This window comes from Musca vetustissima, unplaced genomic scaffold, assembly GCF_032173495.1.
Source record: "Musca vetustissima isolate MV318-11 ecotype Yass unplaced genomic scaffold, APGP_CSIRO_Mvet_v1 utg11016, whole genome shotgun sequence".
NCBI lineage: Eukaryota > Metazoa > Arthropoda > Insecta > Diptera > Muscidae > Musca > Musca vetustissima.
In genome coordinates, this window is record NW_026882273.1 from 287,666 (window position 1) to 308,114 (window position 20,449).

General features: G+C 34.1%; 1 protein-coding gene across 2 annotated transcripts; it reads right to left on the reverse strand.

Annotated features, from left to right (window-relative positions):
• Window positions 1–4,707: 4,707 nt before the first annotated feature.
• On the reverse strand, window positions 4,708–17,196 carry LOC133328501 (calcium uptake protein 3, mitochondrial). 2 transcript variants are annotated; one of them, XM_061537066.1, is made up of 9 exons: window positions 16,952–17,196; window positions 11,569–11,704; window positions 11,398–11,508; window positions 11,280–11,327; window positions 11,106–11,188; window positions 10,775–10,837; window positions 8,731–8,844; window positions 7,992–8,397; window positions 4,708–5,014 (listed from the first exon to the last, which is right to left on the reverse strand). In XM_061537066.1, the coding sequence occupies exons 1-9, from the start codon at window positions 17,177–17,179 to the stop codon at window positions 4,725–4,727; spliced, it is 1,479 nt and encodes a 492-aa protein (XP_061393050.1). In that variant the 5' UTR covers window positions 17,180–17,196; the 3' UTR covers window positions 4,708–4,724. The 2 variants fall into 2 exon arrangements, with proteins under 2 accessions (XP_061393050.1, XP_061393051.1); XM_061537067.1 differs by lacking the exon at window positions 10,775–10,837.
• Window positions 17,197–20,449: the final 3,253 nt, after the last annotated feature.

The following is a 20,449-nucleotide window of genomic DNA, read 5'->3' on the forward strand; positions in this document are numbered from 1 at the left end:
ACAATACTTCTGCTTTCTTGTGATACATTTTACATAAGAAGACGAAAAGTTTCGTTTCGTATATAAATACACGAGTAAGACGAGCTAGGTCTGTAAATATACTCTCCGGGTTTGAAAGGTAATACCTTTCATAGCAACTCCGTTATATTTTTCACACAGGACAAGATACATTTGAAATATATAGATTGTCTGCTACCTAATTTCAACGTCAACGGTATCGTGTCAACGGTATCGTGTTTTCTATTCGTTCCCAATAAAATTAAGACGGTGGCAGATTATAAAGTAGTCGGTCTTTTAATCTAGAGGTTCACGTATGAATCTTTCATGAACATTTCTACAGCTCCCTTCTATGACAAAAGTGTTGTTCGTTGTTTTGGGGCGAGAACTATACATATACGTTCTTGCCTGACTCAAAAACACCTCAGCCTCAGAAAGAAACTCAAAAGTTTCAGCATAAGGCAATTTACATAAATTGTTTATAAACAAACCATTCATCATTTATACCTACCCTACCATAAAAAGGTGACAACTGACAATAATTCCTTTCGGTTGAAAAATGCGTCCTTTAAAATACAAAAAGATCTTTAAAATACAAAAAGTGTGGCATTATATGAGCTACTCCAAAGCGGGCACCAATATATTCCTTTTGCAATACTAAATATCCTAGGAGTAGTAGCATTGTATAAAAATATATTTTATTGGAGTTTTTTATTTATGTACGACCGTATTCATTGAGCCATATACAAACAGATGCATTGTCCATCTTATTATACTGTATCAATATGGAGCTTGCTGGAGTTGTATACCTCAATAACAACTAAAACGATATTAAGGTAGATTTTGATATAAATATCGAAAACTTTAAAAAAAAATATGAAAAATAAATTATTTGCACAGGCTGCTGTAATATATTCTCTAGTTGGTGTTCAAGGGATACTAAGCCCCAGTATAGGTGTGGCGTTGAAATACCAATTATTTGACAATCCGTTCAATATAAAGTATTGAGGGAAAATTTGTGGGGATCCTCCACAAAGACAAAGGGTAAGGAAACATTTTGTTAGATATCCCCGTAGTGACCACTACTTTCAATTTAAATGTATAAATTGTGAATTGAACTCTTGCAGACCAAAATTGTTAAAGTACACCGAGAAAAACTATTCTCGAATTTAAAAACGTGCGCGTATGGAAAAAGAAATTTTGTAACTAATTGTGGTATTTCTCGCCCTTGCTATGTGGATGTTGCCGTGATCTATTATAAAAATGAACAACATATTTTTTATAATGGAACATATTTTATAATTTTCTTCATTTATTGTAACGATTGTTGAATTAGAAATACTATAACAAAGAAATAAAATAAATAAATAAAACAACGATTTTAAAAATTTCTTCTATTAAATCTAAATAGTTTTTTTTTGTTATAAATAAATAATTAAATATAGTTTTCTTATAAAATATTATAAATTAATAGTGAAAAATATATTTGTTAGATATAAATTTGTTCGTATTGATTCTAGAAAGGATTGCAAATTTGGCTAGATTAGGCATCGACATATTGTTGTTAGTAGTTCTTTTTAATTTTTTTGTTTTTGGTTTATAAAGCTTCTGTACGATAACAAATTGTTGTTGTTGTTCTTTTTGTATCCACAGTCCACAAAGCAAACTGCTGCTAATGGAGTTTATTTATTTTGTTTCATGTCTTGTTTAATGCACGATTTAAATGCTTCCCATCCTTCGGATTTGCCCACCGACTGAAAAGAGATGACAAAGCAGCAGAGATGCAAATAATGTTTTATTTTTTTAATCTGATTTGTTTAATTGTGCTTGGTTGATAATTATATACACTTTATGCTATAAATACTTACTGCGTTTTTTAAATAAGCTATGATTTATTAATGCGAAATATGAGTAATGCGATATTATGTGAAGTGGCATAATATTAAAATTACGCTAACTTGTTTTAATATATCCTATGTGCAATATAAGGAGGCGAATCGTTCATTAGGATTCGCACCTTGTTCGATTCAACAATATTCACCTTTAAACCCCTTACCAATTCTTTTATATTGACATTAGATGCCTGGGTAATTAACCACTTAAGAAGAATATATAAAGTAAAACAAAACATGAGAATTGACGGATACACATTTTGTACCATAAATGTGGAAATCGGTTACCGAACATCTGATTTTTATAACCAATTAGTATATATTCCAAGAAGTTAAACAACCTTTTCAGAGAACTGTGCTATTGAATGACAGCAATTTGGAAAACATTATAATCAATATAGCCACTCATTACGTACCCAAAACGATCCGAAGTGATACAAACATGAGCCGATGCCTAAGTGCATTATTTGGAATGGGACATTTTTTGGCCGAAAAGGTTAGCAAAGTAAGAGTAAACTGCTAGTACTACATATTTTAAGATATAATTCAAAAAATTTCAATTCTCAAGTTCCTGCGGTCTCGGTAGGAATTCGTTCCATCGGAATTCGTCCCTTTCGTACTTCCTCCTATTCCTATTGAGGTTCTTATCAACATGGGAGTACCGCAAGGCGGTGTCCTATCTCCCATTTTGTTCGACCTGTATCTTGCGAAACTCCCCATTCCTCCACTTCATGTTTCAGTGGTTCCGTACGCCGATGACAGTACGATTATTTCGTCCGGCGTTAACATTAACCATAAACAACACACTCCAGGAGCGCAATCTAAAATTATCCACTGCAAAGTCTACCGTGTCTCTTTTCACTTCCTGGACGCGAGAAGTCAATTTAGAACTTGACATTCCTATTGAAGGTAGGCTCATCCCCACAGTCCATAATCCGAAAATCCTTGGGGTGGTCTTCGATAATCTCCTTCATTTCTCCTAGCATTCTAACTACATCAACCAGAAGGTGAAAGCTAGGAATAAAGCTCTGAGAGCTTTGGCTGGTATTTCGTGGGAAAGATATAGAAACGTTGGTAACAACATACAAGGCTATAGGTCGTTCCATCCTTAATTATGCTGCCCCAGTCTGGACTTCTTTCTTTAGAGACACACCATGGAAATCCTTGCAAACAACACGAGCGTCGATCTCCTACACGAGGAGACCAGGATGCTGTCAGTCAAGCAACATAATGTGTTCTTGACTAGAAAGTTCCTGCTGGCATGCTATCTGCCGTGTCATCCCAACTATCACGCAGTGTTGACAGATTAATTAGAAGAAATTAATTCCAAGAAAGCAGGACTTCAGGCGTTATCGTGAAGGCATCCAAGACGTCATTCCATCGGAAGTCAACAGATTGTCTTTAGCGAACACGCCAGATAATGCATCAACTGGCGGTCCTAAACCCATAAATGACTACAGATGCAACAAAGTCCTACTCTAACATCCTCTTGTAATTTCTGACAGTGACAGGCTTTTTCCTAGGCAAACCCGTTCGATTCTGGGACAACTAAGGTCTGGGTACAGCAATGTTTTCAATTCGTATCGACAGGGCATTGTGCCCTCACACACACACGCAACATCTATTCAATAGTCCGTCCGAGCCTACAAGTCTATTGCCTATAGACTAATGGCTAAAGCCAGTAGAGGTGGCTCCGGCTACCCTCTTCAATTTCTAATTAATATATTTTCCTTTTCTTTGTTCCGTTTTCTATCAATATTTTCAGGAAAGAACTTTCACCAACCTCTTACAACAACAACCACACATCGCAGCAATTACAGTTAATAAATTTTGCGAAATGTGAGATAAGATTTAAAAATGTATTTGAAATGTTGATGTGATGGAGAAGATTAATTTGAAGAAGATCTACTATTAACCACTCATAATGTAGTAAATCTTATGTTTGATCAATGGGACCCTATTTAAAATACCAGAAGATTTTTTAATAGATTACGAAGTAAATAAATTAAATAGATAAAAATGTCTTTAAAATGTGAATGGATGAATTTGAAAAACTTGATAAATGTCAAAAAGTGATGCGATAACTTTAAGTGAAGTTTTAATGTGGTGGTAAACAACAAAAATGAATATAGAAGAGGATTTATTTCGCTTTTACCATTTCATGGGACTGAAACTTGTGAATATTGTTGACACAGGTTATTAGAATACTTGATGACGTGAGTGATGTGTTAATTTTGTAGAAACAACAAAACGAGAACAATAATTTAGTTACAGAAAAGCAGATTGAGACATAAAACGCCTTAGAATATATCGAACAAAATACACAGCCAATTAAAACAAAATGATTTAAAAATGTGTGTGTCATTTAAAAAAATTGTTTATTAAAATAAAACAATAATAATAAATAAATTAATAAGCACTTAAAGTTAAAAGACTTAGGCCCACAGTATACAATAAAATAAAACAACAATTAAAGCAAATAACATAAAAATAATTGAGTACATAGCAATAAACAAAACAAAAAATTGTGTTCATAGTCTTGTCATGTTTTCTTTTCGCGTGTGAGAGATTATTTGTTTCATTGTGTTGATTGAGTATACGACTGTAATATTGGATGATCCAGAAAAGGGTTACAACATTTATGCATGTTAAAAATATTTTAATTTAAATAAGTATGACATCAAAATTAAATTTCAGACCTTTTAACTTTCTGGATCATCCAATATTTTAACATTAAAGCTTTATTGTTAGCGTAACAAAAAGTATAATTAGGCTTAAGTGTGCATAGGGCGCTGTTGTGGCAACAATACATAAAAAACATAAAAAAAGAGATTCTTATAAAACGTCATGCTCATAGAAATGATCAAGATTGCGACAGGCACGTTTACGCCAAACAGCAAACATGGGCTGTTCAGGTTCATCGTATGTATCTAATAGCTCGTTATATTCGAATGCATGACCACTTACTTTAAAGCCGCGATGCAGGCGATCCTTCATGATCGCTATGAATTCCTTGTAGGAGAGCAAACCATCACCATCCTGATCGAAAATGGCAAAAACTGTATCAATTAAATGACGTGACAGTGTGTAACCGGTGCAGATTTTGACAGCTCTAGAAAATTCATCTGAAATTAAAGAAAGGTATATGTGTGAGATAAATATAACGAACGACTATGATATTACAGAATAAACCAATTTTTGAAAATAGGTCTTCGAAGTAAAGGGTGCATTCAATCTAATACTGACTTATCTCGCATCAGCTAGCAGTAATAATCTCAGTTGAATACCAAAAGTAATGACCTAAGTTGGTCCAAAGTAATACTGTGTTCCTGGTCTCCTCTTCTAAAGGATGACTCCCTAACGCTGGGGTATTAAGCGACCTCGTGCCTATCAGTTAAATGGTTTACACTAAGGGTATCGACTGTATTCGTATTTCGTCCGGCGTTAACATTGACGACGTAAGTGCAAGAATTTCTCCTCGCATTCCAATTACATCAACCAGAAGGTGAATGCTAGGAATAAAGTTTTGAAATATTTGGCTGGCACCTCCTGGGGCTAGATAACGACATATATAAGGCCATAGGTCATTCCATCCAAAATTATGCTGCCCCTGACTTCTTTCCTTAGCAACACACAATTTAGATCATTGCAAACAACCCAAATAATACACTCCAAATTGCAACAGGCTATATTTAAATGATGAGCATCGATCACCTCCATGAGGACACCAGGATGCGGTATGGTATGCTATCTGCCGTGTCATCGCAACAATCACACAGTGATAGCAGATCCACCTGAGCGACACATCCGTCAGGACTTCAGGCGCTATCGTGAAGGCGTCCAAGACGTCATTCCATCGGAAGTCAACATATTGGAATCCTGCCAGCAAAGCCCTCACAACACACACCATCTATTCAATTGTCCGATCGAGCCTATAGACTTATGGCTAATGCCTATAGAAGTATCACCGTTTATCCGGCTAAACTCTTCGAATCTTAATTCCTAACTAATAATTATTATATTTTCTACTTCTATTTTCTATCAATATTTTTAGGAAAGAACTTTCACTAACAGCCAACCTGTTACAACAACAACTTTAGAGAGAATGAGATCGTCCGAGGAGCTGCAGACTGCTTAACTGTCTGTCTCCTATTCATGGGAAGACGAAAGTCGTACCAAGTGTTCGCATGAACTTTTGAAGCCAAAAACTAATCGTCAATCGTCAAATGGTCCCAGATAACCAAATTCTATCTTTTCGCTGGTACTTCCATCATCATCTGAAGACCATGTTCTTAACAGACCAGGTTGGCCATCAAATGCAGCAGTTAGGTAGGATTATGATCTTGGCGATGTATACATGTGTAAGGTTGAACTCATATCTCGCCAAATAATCTACGTAAATATTCACCCCTATTCCGTATGTCGTCGTCGTTGTCGACGACGTTTCTCTTTCGACATCACTTCGCATCGACATCGACATCACTTCGACACTGATTTGGTATTCTGTAACACTCATGCGACGATGTCGACTATTTATCGATATCAATAAAAACAAAAATTTTGTTGCATATTTTTGGGCAAAAATGTGTTTGTATCCTTCACCGCACTGTGGCACAGGGCATTATGCCTTGGTAAATGTGTCTGCAACGACCAAAAAGAAACGAGATAGACCCATAGTTACTTTTTAGTATATATGTACATAGAATTATTTTTTAGTCGATTTATGCATGTCCCTCCATTCATGTATTATTTTAAACAAGTTACATGCCACCATTATGATCCGAACGGGATGAAATTTGGAAAAAATCCATCCAATTGGGATGAAATTTTATTTCCACATAGAGTCCTATTGACATTGGTCAAAATCGGTTCAGATTTATATATAGATTCCATATATTTTTCTTTATTTACACTTTATTTTGCATTAAGTATTGAATAGATTCTAGAATGATGTATCCTGTTCTTGTCAGGTCATGTTTTTTTTTTTTTTAATTTCTAAAAAAAAAATGTTCAAACGCTTCAGTCGTCAACAAAAACTATGACGAAGAAATCTTCGACATCGTCGTCGTCACACATTGTTACGGAATACCAAAATATTTCAATAGTTATCGATAAATGTCGACAACGACATAGGGAATACCAATTTGCAAAAGACGACTCTCTTCGACGTCGTTTCGTGTCGACGACGACATACAGAATAGGGGTGATTATTATTTTTTAGGCAGATGGCTGTACTGATAGATTTCTCGTAAAGTATCGATCAAACAATTTCAGATTTATGTAAGCCAAGCGGCTAAAATTGATAATGGTGTTTATGGTTCCGATACTGTAACAGCCAATTATGTGCAATTTTAGTTTCGTAGATTCCGTTCAGAAATTTTTGATGTTAAAGATGCACCTTGCACAGGTAGGCCGGTCGTGGAAAATGTGGATAAAATCGTACAAAAAACAATGGATATTTGGCTCAAATCGGACATTTCGATGTATGTTAAATAAAGTCCTATAGTTCATATAAAAATAATGGATTTCTTTTTCAGTTGGTAATTTCAATTAACGATTTTTATTTGACTACAACTTCTAGGTATCATTATACGGAATCTATACAAAAACGTGTATCGGTATTAATATCTTCCAATTGACATTTTTTTCCTGAAAATCGTAATATTCCGCAATATGAGCCGATGTTTTCCATTACCGCAAAATCTAGAGATATCATTATATGGGACCTATACTAAAACGTTGACTTGCGTAAACAGGTGTTAAAAGAGCGGTTTTATAAAATACGACACAAATGATGTGACTAAAAACTACAAAATACCGAATATCGGAGATGGTACCAAAACGATGACCGATAAACCCATCTTCACAATAACAACAGACGATGATAGGACATTTTTAAATCGTATGATCTACATAGGTTTTTAAAATGAATATCTCTAGAAGCTATCAACGGAATAAAAATATTGACATACCTCATGGTGGAATTGTATTAAAAATGTGAATAGCGAACCCTAGTTATTACATCGCCGAAACCAAACTAACAATATTCCGTAGTCGTGATGTATTGTATAAAAATATGGTTATTATATAAGCCTATATTACCTTTTGAAATGGCACGATCAGCCAATGTGTACATACGCATGGCAATGGAGAAATCATCCAAATTGTTAAGGAAACGACAGAAATCTCGGAATTCATCAAATGTTATGCCTTGTTCATCCTTGACACGATCCAAAAGACGTTCCAGAAAACTATCATATTCTTCGGTATCCAAATATGTATAACGTAAAAGAATTTTGGCAAAATCTACTTCCGTTATGGCTTTATTGCCTTTGGAAAATTCGGTAAATTCCAATTCTAATACTTCGGTTTGCAGGTTGTCCATGAATTTATAGAAACCTTCATAGTATAGATCCTTATCACCCTTTTTGCCAAACAAGTGGACTTGTAGAGTGGTGTCGACTTTGTGTTTACGTTGTAAGCCTTCTTCGTCATCAATGTAGTTGTCCTGTTGTGGTTAATGGAAAAATGCAGATTAGTAAAAAATAATCAAATGAGGATAGGATTTTTTTTAATTTGGATAAAAAGTTTTTTTTACTTCTAAAATTTTTAGTCACTTGCAAAATTTGGAAAAGGGTTAACACAAAATAGTATATCAGGAATACAAACTTTTCACTTGTTTTGAAAATAGAAAAATGTACATAGTGACGGATATACATATAGTATAGTACATTTTTACAACACCTTAATAGAGTGTCATATAGTACAAATGTAGTTCATTTTTACATGTTTTTTTTTTTAATTTTCCACATTGTTTTTGTTTTTTTGCGGTATACTGTACCTCTTCTTTTTCTTCCTCTTCTTGTTTAGATTTATTATCTTCTTCTGTGGCCTCTTCTTCAGTTTTATTTTTGCCACGTTTATCTTTCCATGCTCCACTAAATATGCGTTCCATCTTTAGCACAATATATTGGTGGTTACACAGTACAGAACATACATTCATTGATAGGGATTGATTGTAGGGGGAGAATCCATTCGGGTTAAATATTAGCAATAGAGGTTAGCATATAGATATTTGGGGAGAAATGGAAAAAGCAAGGGAAAAATTGGATAATATTAAAGAGGTTATTAGTTACCATACTCAGATGCGTTTTTACAAATTAAAGTGTTGTTAAAAAAACTTATAATAAAAAAATAAAAAATAAATGTGGACAATGATGTTCATTGAACAAACTAAAGCTTGGAAATAATAATATTATAAAACGAGGAATAAAACTTTAAACAAGGACAATAAACAAATAAACAGGGATATTTTAGGTGACCTCATATTCGGATATGTTTGTGTGTTTTATTGATATTTTGTGTTTTTACTTACAATAACGGAAATGTACGTCTTTGTCATTGAAACAAGAAAAATAACTAAGGCGCAGCTTGCTAATTGGACAAAACAGAAGCTCGTTTAAGAAAGAAGGCAATTAAAATATATTTCAACTTAAATAACAAAAAACTGAGCAGCTTTTAGGACTTTTAGGCATCTCTAGCACACAGTGCATAGATGTTCAAAATCAAATAATAATTTGAGAAATTATATATACATATGTTTCCCAATAATATTTTGAGACAGGGAACCACTGTGCTAGACTGCAACGAAATAATATATTGCTGAAACAAATTCGTAATAGCATTTTTATTTTTTCTAAAGCTAAGATTTTTGTTGCAAGCTTTAGAATAAACGACAAGCCAATGTTCTTAAGAATAGCTATTTATAACTTATTTCTATTATAAAACAAAAAATAAAATATTAACTCGTGAACAGAAAAATAGTCAACAAACAAATAAAATTAACTCAAACAAGTGAACATTGAAACGAAAGGCATTCTGATAACAAATCAAATCCATCTCTGAAACTTACAAATGCATTTTTTTGGCTAGGCTTTTCTTTTGGCTTTTTCTTGTAATATAATTCACGAGCCTGTTCTTCGGTGGAAACTAAACGTTTAAGCTGAATACCGGATTTTAAATAAAAAACAAAATTATTATTAAGAAAACCAAAATGAGAATATCATCTTGTACACATTGCGGAATAAGGAAATTATACATTCATTTCTTAACATAACCTATTATAATCCTGAAAGGCAAGCTATATAAGGGTAATGTTTTTTTTTGTATTTGAATAAAAAGAATATAAAATAATTTGTTTATAAATATATAGAAAATATAAATATATAATTATAAAGCAAATTTTATTTGGAAATAACAAAAAAAGGGAATTGATACAGACGGCAAAGAAACATTAACGGTGTTCGCAAGTTCGTATGGCGAGATGCGAATTTGCTTTCGGAGAGGGAGGTTCATCTCATCAAGGGTAAGATGAAATGTGTATGGAAATTCGAAAGAACCTATCCACACGCTTTTCATCGAGAGCTCCAGATGGAGAGGATATTCCTCCCGAAACAAAAAGATGCTCGATTAAAACCTCTAAATGAGCAGAGTAGTATTCGATCGTCGATCGGTATCTGAAGAACGGACGAAATGAATCGAATGAGACTATGGTTTTACAAAGCGCTTAAGGCCATTAACAATTTCCTTGGGGAAGGTTCAATCTGGCTATCTGTATTCAGAGAGAGGGTTGAACCACCACTTCTGGGTTAGGCGTAAGTTGGAAGCTGAAGATGTTTGAGAAGTAGACGGTCTTCGAATAAGTGGTTACGAAAGCTGCTGGAGGAGCTGGGAACTTTTTTAAATATTATTCCCATTAGTTATACATTTTTCTCAATTATATGTTCATAACAAATAGCACCCTAATGATTTTCCATATAAAATTTGCTCATAAATAAATACAAAAATATGATTATTAAATAATAATTGAAAAATTAAAAGCTTACAATTCGTCTTGTTTCATCATCCAAGTCATGTGAATGAAAAGAGCCACCCAAAATTTGTCTAACCTAAATGAAAACAGGTTTAAAATAATATAATGGAAATAAAATTAAAAATCACAAATAAAATGTAAAAAAACAACAATTAAGAAATATTTATGTAAATAATGTTGAAAACATAAAATCAAGGGCAGTTCATTATTTGCAATGAAAATTAGAATGTTGACAAAATTTACATAGGTGTTGCATACAACATGCTTTAGGGTCTAATTTTTAAGCATATTTCTTTGTAAATGTCAAACTGCCCTTTTTTAAGAACTTCGTTTTGGTAACATACCACTAGGAATTCATTTTTATCAACACGCGAATTACCATCAGTATCGAACATGTTAAAGGCAATGCGGAAACCTGATTTGGGTTCTGTAAGTAACAATGAACAATAAAAAATATTTACAACAATTAATCAATGGCTATTATGCAAAAGTAGAAATGCTTTGTAGCATTTACTTACTGGTCAAGACTGATAACAGAAACAAATACTCGGTATATGAAATAATTCCTATTAAAAACAAATAATAATGACAAATTATTGATTGTTTGTAATAACGAGTCAGTCAACAGCATTTTACCTTTATCTCTTAACGTTCTAAAAAGTTGATTGGATCCTTTCTTTAATGGTGGTGTTATATCTTTTATTTTGGCAACTTCTTGTTCGGTTAACACTTTTCGTTTAAGGCGGGCTATAAGAAAAAGGTTTTAAATTTTGAAATTTGTTTAATAAAATTAATTCAATATCATACGTCTTGGCTCCTGCTCGACAACAGAATCCAAAAAGTCTTGCGGTGTCATGTACAATTGTCCGTCGTATTCGACAGAAGAAAATTTGATAAATCGCCTCTCACGTGCTGTCAGCTTAACTAAATTTTCTTCTTCACGCTAAAATGGAAATAAAGAAAATAATTAATTTTTAATTTTTAAAAACATTTAAAAATGAATTAAGTTCGTCTTGGCGAATAAGATTACGGACGCTCTGTATGAAAATTGTGTTTAGGCCTTCAGCATATCGTGAATTTTATATGGGAGCTATGTGAAAACATGACCTGTGTATATTGAAAAATTTCGGAACGAAATGTTTTTCCTTTAAGAACCTGAAATGCCCAATTGGGAATTGTCAGAAAGAGTTTCACTGTTATAACCACGGTTCTGGGGTTTGACATTGATGGTTCTGAGGGAATTTTAATGGCAAAGATCGGTTAATATATATAGGGGATGAAATGGACCAAAAACTTAACTTTTGTCGGTTTTTTGGTCGCTCGAACTTTTACATGGAGAAGGGGATCGGGCCAAAGAATAAACATGCCGGTTTTGATAAAGATCGGTCAATATTTAGCGGGTCAAATGGATATTGACTTTTGTGTGAAAAATGGCAATATTTGTGTTCTATAGCGTATGAAGACCCGAGAAGTTGAGAGTATATCCAAGACGAGTGGTTGACATTTAAATTGATTCTAATTATATTGTCGTACACTCGGATATGGGAGTTACACTTAAATATTTACAGGTGCTTACGTACTGAGATAGCATTTAGTAACCCATTACCACACTAGAGGGCGAAATATGGCGCTGATCGTTTTGAAATTTTCCATGAGGATCCAGGTACGGTCAAGGACAACGCCTATAATTTTCGGTGAATATCAGATAATAATATTGGGATGAAGTGGACCGAAAACTTAATTTTTTGTGTTTTTCTTGAGTCGATCTATAGGCCACCATTATAAGCCGAACATCACAAGGGAAGGAAATCTGGACAAGTAATTAGAATGGCTGTACTGAATATTAGTAATATTCGGAATATATGTCAGTGTAAGGAAGTGGTGCTGTTGATCTCTAATCGGGCAAGAGGGTGGAAATATCACGAAATATTGCCCAAGCTCAGAATAAACATCCGCAGAAAGTTGGAGTTCCGTGGATGTTGTGTAAGGTATAGTCCGTCCGACTATACTGCTCCGCTCACTGGTTTTAATTGTTTTTGTAAATTTCTCACGGATATATTTTCAAACAATATCAATCACTTGCTTTATTAGTCTGCTATTCAAATTATTTTCTATTGAAATAAACACCCCACGAATAACGCATTCAACGAGTTCACAACAACTAATGAACTATAAATTAAATTATAATGTTAACAAAACTAACTTCAAAATAAACAAATTGCCCTATAAATTATACTCGATGTAATAACATGAAATGAAATTTGATACCACGAGTGTGCCGCGATCTAATGGCGCCACTAAGAAGTGATCCCATAACAGACAAATAATAACAGTAACAAAAACAGTTGAAATAGATTCCAATTGATTGGAGTGGAGTGGTAGGAGGAATTAAATAAGCTGCACAATGCTACTTACTGCCGCTCCGAAAAGCGGGTAAAAAATTAATTCACAAAACACCCACCTGCAATAAATTACAACCGAAGACATGAAGTCAGTCAGGCAGCCAACCAACCAGCATGCGCAGAATGGCACAGCTCAGCGCCAATGAAATGTGACATTATCTATAAATCACAATTGGAATCTCAGAGCGAAAGATTGCATTTATGATCATTTCCATATGATAATCGGCGAGATTTAATGTCGGTGGCAATGTTTGTCAGTAGTGGTGGTACTGATGATTGTGGCTGGGATCGTGATCCCTTCATAATGCTAAGGCGGAGTTTGCCTTTGTGGCGCACAAAAGAATTTGAAAGATAAATAAATGCAAACTTTCAATGGCAACTAACTCACCACAGACGGAGACAGACAGACAGACAGTCAAACATCCAATGGGAATGTTTACATTGTTTGGTCTGACATCCAATAAATATCCTCCCAACAATTACAAACACCAGAAAAGAAAACGCGACACAATACATGACACAATTTCATGATGAATGACATCCGAACGGCGGTAGAAATTGTTATTGCCAATCATTCTGCAAATTATGCATTGCATGTCGTACATACATACACACATGTCTTTGACAGTAGCTGTGAAAAGGATGATGTCAGTTGAATGCGGATTTATGCGCCACAGCAAAAATTCTCTTTTGTATTATAAGTATCCTTATCTCTCGCTATCATCGTCATTATTTTATATATGCTCGCACCCCCAGCATTCATCACAATACCGAAAGTGATATCATGCATCCATCATCATTACCGACCTGCCTGTCTGGGAAATAGATCGCGTGGGAGCAGGTAGATTTATTTTGTTTGTGTAGTTAAAGATCATTTCAACTTCTGTATGTAGACAGATCATTATGATATTTATTCATAATTGTTATCGGGGCTTAGAGATCACACAGTAATGGCCCGATTAAAAAGATTGAACAATTAAAAAAGAAATCACAATAGAACGTAAGAGATCCTATTCCTGTTAAGGAGGTGTGTGTAGACAAATGTGACATGATTTGTATGAAATGACTGGGGATAGCAGATCGCAGTGAAATCGTATAAATAATACCATTGTTAGATATTAATATTATTTTTGCAACATCCGTTTCATTGTCATTCAATACACAAACAATCAGGCCAGAATTATTTTGATGCTAATATTAATTTATATATATTTTTTTATTTATACAACTTTCAACTTCTAGTTTGCTACATCTGACTTAGCTTTTTATTCATAGAGGCGTAGTGACAGTGGCCAAGCTAAACAGAAAGGCATTTCGGTATCCAAATTTTGTTAACAAATAACAAATCGGTGTTAACGAATTAAATATAGAGAATGATTTCTGTTCTAACATCATTAACAAATTTCGAAAATTAATATAGAAGACGTTAGTCCCGAATACAGAAAACTCTACTATACACATTTAAATTACTATATCTAATTTTAAGTTTTTTTTTTAACATTATAATGTAGTCGAAACACTGGACATATTATAATTAAAATAAATAATATATACATTAGGTTTATGTGTAGATGAGGATAGTATGGATGACAACATAAGTCAAAATACCCGCTGTCCTTAAATACCCGATGTCGAGGATCGTAAAAATCCCAAATACAAATTGTGTGACTCGCAAGAAAAAACACGGACGATCTTTGAGAATATGCATAGAATCAATACAAAAATTTGTATAAGTCGTCCATTTTTTAACCGATTTTTTAGATATTTCTCATTTTCGAAAGCTTATTTAATTGTCTACCCACGTTTTTTCTACATTTACCGTTATAAAACTAATTTTCGAAGTGACCCAGAAAAACCAAAGGTATATTCGTGGCCCAGGGACTCCAACTAAACAGAATTGGTACATTAGAACCCCTGAAAAATTTTCGTGTCGCACAGTGTAATTAAACATAAACATATTGCCATAACACATGATGGGCATTGAAATCTCCTAGTATCAGGGGGTTATGACTATCTATAATTGGCCTAATATCCGAAAAATTACCCAGTTTACAGCTATTCATCGGCTTTATATAAACATTAAGCATCTCTACCTTGGCAGTTCCACCCTACCCCCATACATTCATTCCACGGAAGCTGCTTCTATGTTCTGAATTGATTTGCCACCTTAACAACAAATACAAGTATTTGATATCGGTTTTGTATACTGGTATTACACATTCATACATTTGATATCGATGTCCTCCAATAACTTCAGTAAATACAATAAAGGTACCTGGTACCAAATTACAGATCATTATTCTATTATGGGAATCTGCTCACAATTACCATATATTTGGACATTGAACAGTTCTTTCATCTGAGGAAATATCAGTGATGAAACATGCTAATAAAGTCCTGTGGCCTATATACAGATCATGAGTCTATTATTACTTCTAGTCGCACGATACCAAAATGATCGCCCCAGTACATTTCTAGATTGTCAATGTTGTCATTTCCATTGGCTGTTATCACGTCTACAATAGGAATCTCAATTTCGGTTGGATGTGCCCAGATCCAAAAAAAAAATATTAACTTCGATATTGAGGTTGATGTTAAATTCGTTTTCATATTTTAGCCAGGTTTATAGCTTATTTCGGATCGTAGACCCACTGTTGAAGGGACAGTGGTTTGAACTATAAAATATGAATCTTCTACATTATCAAATATCATAAATAATATGAAACTATTTATTTTACGAGATTAGCTATTGGACACCTGGTTCTGGTTTATTCCTTTATCATGCATGCATCATTAGTCCAAACAGATGGGCATATACCTTAGTTCGATTGCAGCACTTACTACAGCCATGCACATGAGCACATAAGCAATTATGGTAATGAGGAGTTACAAACTTAGTATTGCTACCTTTCCAATGTAATGTGCATATTAACTTATACATGACCATTTTGGCTAGTTGTTTATGTCTAAAACCGTCAAATTTGCTTCCGGAATTAAACAAAAATATTTACATTGTATCTACGTCGCTGCTATCAATTAACATGAACTTGAAAAACATTTATCAGCTATTACATGCGTATGTGTGGTTGTTGTTGTTAGCTATTGATTGCAAAGATACGACATTTTTGTATGGGTTAACGACCTTATCAATTATGTGATAGAGTTGAAAGCAATAACTAATTTGTTGTTAATTTATACCCCTTCATATTTTAACAATGATGACACATTTAGTAAAACAATATATCACAAAATATTGAGGTCATGTGAAAAAGTTGGCCCAGTTCTTTCGTCATTGAATTATGGCCAATTTCTATATCCTTTTTCCAAAGCAAAATAATATTTTAAAGAAAATTATTTCATTTTTAGAGAATAAAGAAAAATTTTCTTTGAATTCTACAAATTGAATTATCTTCCTTTCGATTTCCAAAAGAAAACTTGGCATCCCTACACCCAAACAAATAATATAAACAAACACAGCTGACTGGGGAGATTTCCAGAGCGTTAAAAAGAGAACGAGGAGAGAGTAGATTATATCCATCAACAGAACAATAAAAATACACATAAACATTCGACTATAAGCAAGTGTCAATATACATTTGGGCTAAAAATAGACACAAATATACCATATTCACCATATTCAGGCAAAAAATGGCACATGATGAAGTAGAAAAAATTCATTTCTTTGTTTCTCCACAACAGATCTCTGGCAAATTTTCACCCAAAACACATTGAATATTTCTATTCCATTCAACTTCAAAACAAGTTTTTTGCATTAATCATCGCCTCACCTTAATTCGTTTCAGATTGAGAGCTTCATGTCGATTGGATTGGTTTTTCATTAAATTTGCAAACATAAACGCGGTGACTCCGCCACCAACTACTAACACATATTTCACATAATTTCGTTGTTTTTGTGGCGTGTAACGGACAGAACTGAGGTTTCTTTGTACGGGTCGAAGGTTTTTTGTAAAATTCACTAGACTTTTTGTTATTAATAATCGATTTGTAACACTCATTTTGTTTTTCTTTAAATCTTTTCCGTCCGATCCGTTCCGTATGTTTTACTTTAGAGTTGGGTAGTTCAACTAGTTCATTGGAACTATTCCGAGAAAGGAACGAACGGAACTAGTTCCAGTTCTTTAATTAATATCAAGGTATATTTAACAAGGTAGCCGCATCGGCCCAGCTGTTGGTGCAAATAAATGTCAAAAATGTTGTTGTAGTGTAAAACCAAAAAATTATAAAACAAAATTATAAAGGAAAATCTCCGAATTTTGAAGATCTTGTTTGGCAATACTTTTATTAACATTTTCTACAAGAATCTGTGTAAAAAATCTTATGAATCTGTTTGTTTTGGCAAAATGTTTTTGACATATCAAATAGAAATTCGCCGATGCGGCTACCTTATATATCTAACTTGATTAATATAATTCCTTTCTCTGATCCAGTTCCTTTTTTGAACTATTTGAAGCAAAGGAACTGTATGGAGCAAAGGAACTATAAAGAGCAAAGGAACTATATGGAGCAAAGGAACTATTTGGAGCATAGGAACTATAAAGAGCAAAGGAACTATATGGAGCAAAGGAACTATATATGGAAAAACGAAAAAAAAATAATAAAAGAGAGAGAGAGATTCAAAAGAACAGTGGGAAGCCTCCAAGACTCCAGCCTTCATAAAATTCGCTTGTTAATCGTCGTTCTGCCAAGACTCAAGCGACGTCGTACGCAAACCTTCGCCAACAAATGGTCTGTTCCAGTACTTTTTATACCCTCCACCATAGTATGGAGGGTATATTAATTTTGTCATTCCGTTTGTAACTCATCGAAATATTCATTTCCGACCCTTTAAAGTATATATATTCTTGATCAGGGTAAAATTCTAAGACGATCTAGCCATCTCCGTCCGTCTGTTGTAATCACGCTATCTTCTGAAGGAATTGAGATAGGGTGCTGAAATTTTGCATAGGGTTTTCTTTTGTCTGCAGGCAGGTCAAGTTCGAAGATGGGATATATCGGCCCACGTTTAGGCATAGCTCCCATATAAGGGTACCCCCCAATTTTCGGTATTTTGGGGTTCTTGAGCGCGTTTTTCAAGCGAATTTGTAGTAAATGTATCCACAAAAAATTATAAATATAGGTCCACTGGAACAAGTTGAGTTTAGGGGCTCATCTCCGATTTTCCCACGTTTAGGCATAGCTCCCATATAAGGGTACCCCCCAATTTTCGGTATTTTGGGGTTCTTGAGCGCGTTTTTCAAGCGAATTTGTAGTAAATGTATCCACAAAAAATTATAAATATAGGTCCACTGGAACAAGTTGAGTTTAGGGGCTCATCTCCGATTTTTCTGAAATTTTTGTCATAGGTAGATCTCGTCTCCCTGATCACGAAAATATATGACTTTCATGGGGGAAGTCCATAATTCCCGAGATATGGACCTCTAAAGTTCCGAAATTCCTATGCTCATAACTTCGTTATTTATGAATCGGTGAAGGTAATATTGGTATGATTGTAAAGCGTACACATTATATTTCCACTTAAATTCGTCTTAATTAAAAATTATCCAAAATAGCCGGCCTTCGGCCGGGGATTTAAGACTTTCTCCTAGGGACAGGCGGAAAATTCGGCTAACGCATCAACAATGTTTTTTTAAACTATTTTTTCTAAATAGCGGGCCTTCGGCCGGGGATTTAAGACTTTCTGCTATGGACAGGTGGAAAAATTGGCTACGCGATTAAAATTTCCTTTATATCAAAGTTTTTCTTATATAGCCGGCCTTCGGCCGGGGATTTAAGACTTTCTCCTATGGACAGGCGGAAAATTCGGCTAACGCATCAACAATGTTTTTAAACTAATTTTTTTCTAAATAGCCGGCCTTCGGCGGGGATTTAAGACTTTCTGCTATGGACAGGTGGAAAAATTGGCTACGCGATTAAAATTTCCTTTATATCAACGTTTTTCTTATATAGCCGGCCTTCGGCCGGGGATTTAAGACTTTCTCCTATGGACAGGCGGAAAATTCGGCTAACGCATCAACAATGTTTTTAAACTAATTTTTTTTCTAAATAGCCGGCTGAGGTGGGATAGAGACTAAATGGAAACCGTGTTGTTTACGAATGAGGTTTAGGCAAATTATGATTAGGGATAAGTAAATCGACTTTCGACTAATCGACTTGTTGTATTGAAAAGTTAAGAAATCGACTTTTGATTTTTGATGAAATCGCATTCTTGCTTTCGCCTTATTCTGAATGAAGTTCGAAAGTGAAAAAATCCGCTTTAAGGGAAAAATTTGCTATTTTGGGTTTCAGGGTTTTTGTGTGAAAATTTTGGCTAATAAATTTGAATGGTGCTGCCGACAAAAATATAAGTATTTAATATTTTTTATGAAAAATATCTACACAATACATTGTTGTATGCATATTTTTAATTCAAAAACATTGGATATCCTATCCTATAACGATGCATGCTCAACCAAATATGCCCAGTGAATGTATAAAGGGAATAAGGAATATTTAAGCCGAGTTTGATGCAATTTGGAAACCCCAAATAGTCAAATTTGCCTGATGAGGCACTTAGCGTGGTTTTATATTTGCCGGGATCGGGATCGGTGTTGAGAGTCTCTCTCTCTCAGTGGTAAATTGTGAATTGTGTTGGAAAACATTGCCACAGGTAGGAACAAAAAAGTACGAAAAGGTACCTAAAATTCTACTTCAAATGATAATAAATCATAATTATCGAGAAATATTGGCCAATATTTATTTATACCAGTTGTTTGCATAAATAATATATGTTATAATTTAAGCGTAAATGTATCCACGAATAATAAAAAATATAATTTTTGTTTTGGTACGTTTATGTCAATTCGTACCTTTTGTGAACAAAAAGTACGCTTGTTACAAAATTAAAAATAGCGCAACTCTAATTACTCTCTCAAGAGAGAGAAACTCTCAACACCGATCCCGACAAATATAAAACCACGCTTAACAGTGAAAAACTCAAATAAAAATTATGAAAGAGCAATGATAAAGCTACAAAAATTTTTTTTTTTCTTTCAAATTTATGGTGTGCAAGATTTAAGGGACGAAATAAAGGAGGAGGAGCATACCACAAAATAATTGCTCACTTTAAGAATTTGGGTAGATAAAATATCTGAATTAAATAAAAAGGCAACAATTATGTAAGGAATTAATGAACTGCGAATTAGGCTACGTTTAGACTACTAAATCCACTCGATCTCAAATGTCAATTCCATTGCGTATACGTCACGTTAATCCTGTTCACAAATCCA

Bases quoted from the DNA above. Each gene is read 5' to 3' on its own strand.
- LOC133328501 (XM_061537066.1), bottom strand. From the start codon at position 17,179: ATGAGTGTTACAAATCGATTATTAATAACAAAAAGTCTAGTGAATTTT. The intron at 11,189-11,279 runs GTAAGTAAATGC...TGTTACTTACAG, and splicing joins TCTGTTATCAGTCTTGACCA to AACCCAAATCAGGTTTCCGC. The intron at 5,015-7,991 runs GTAATATAGGCT...CTTTAATTTCAG, and splicing joins TGATCGTGCCATTTCAAAAG to ATGAATTTTCTAGAGCTGTC.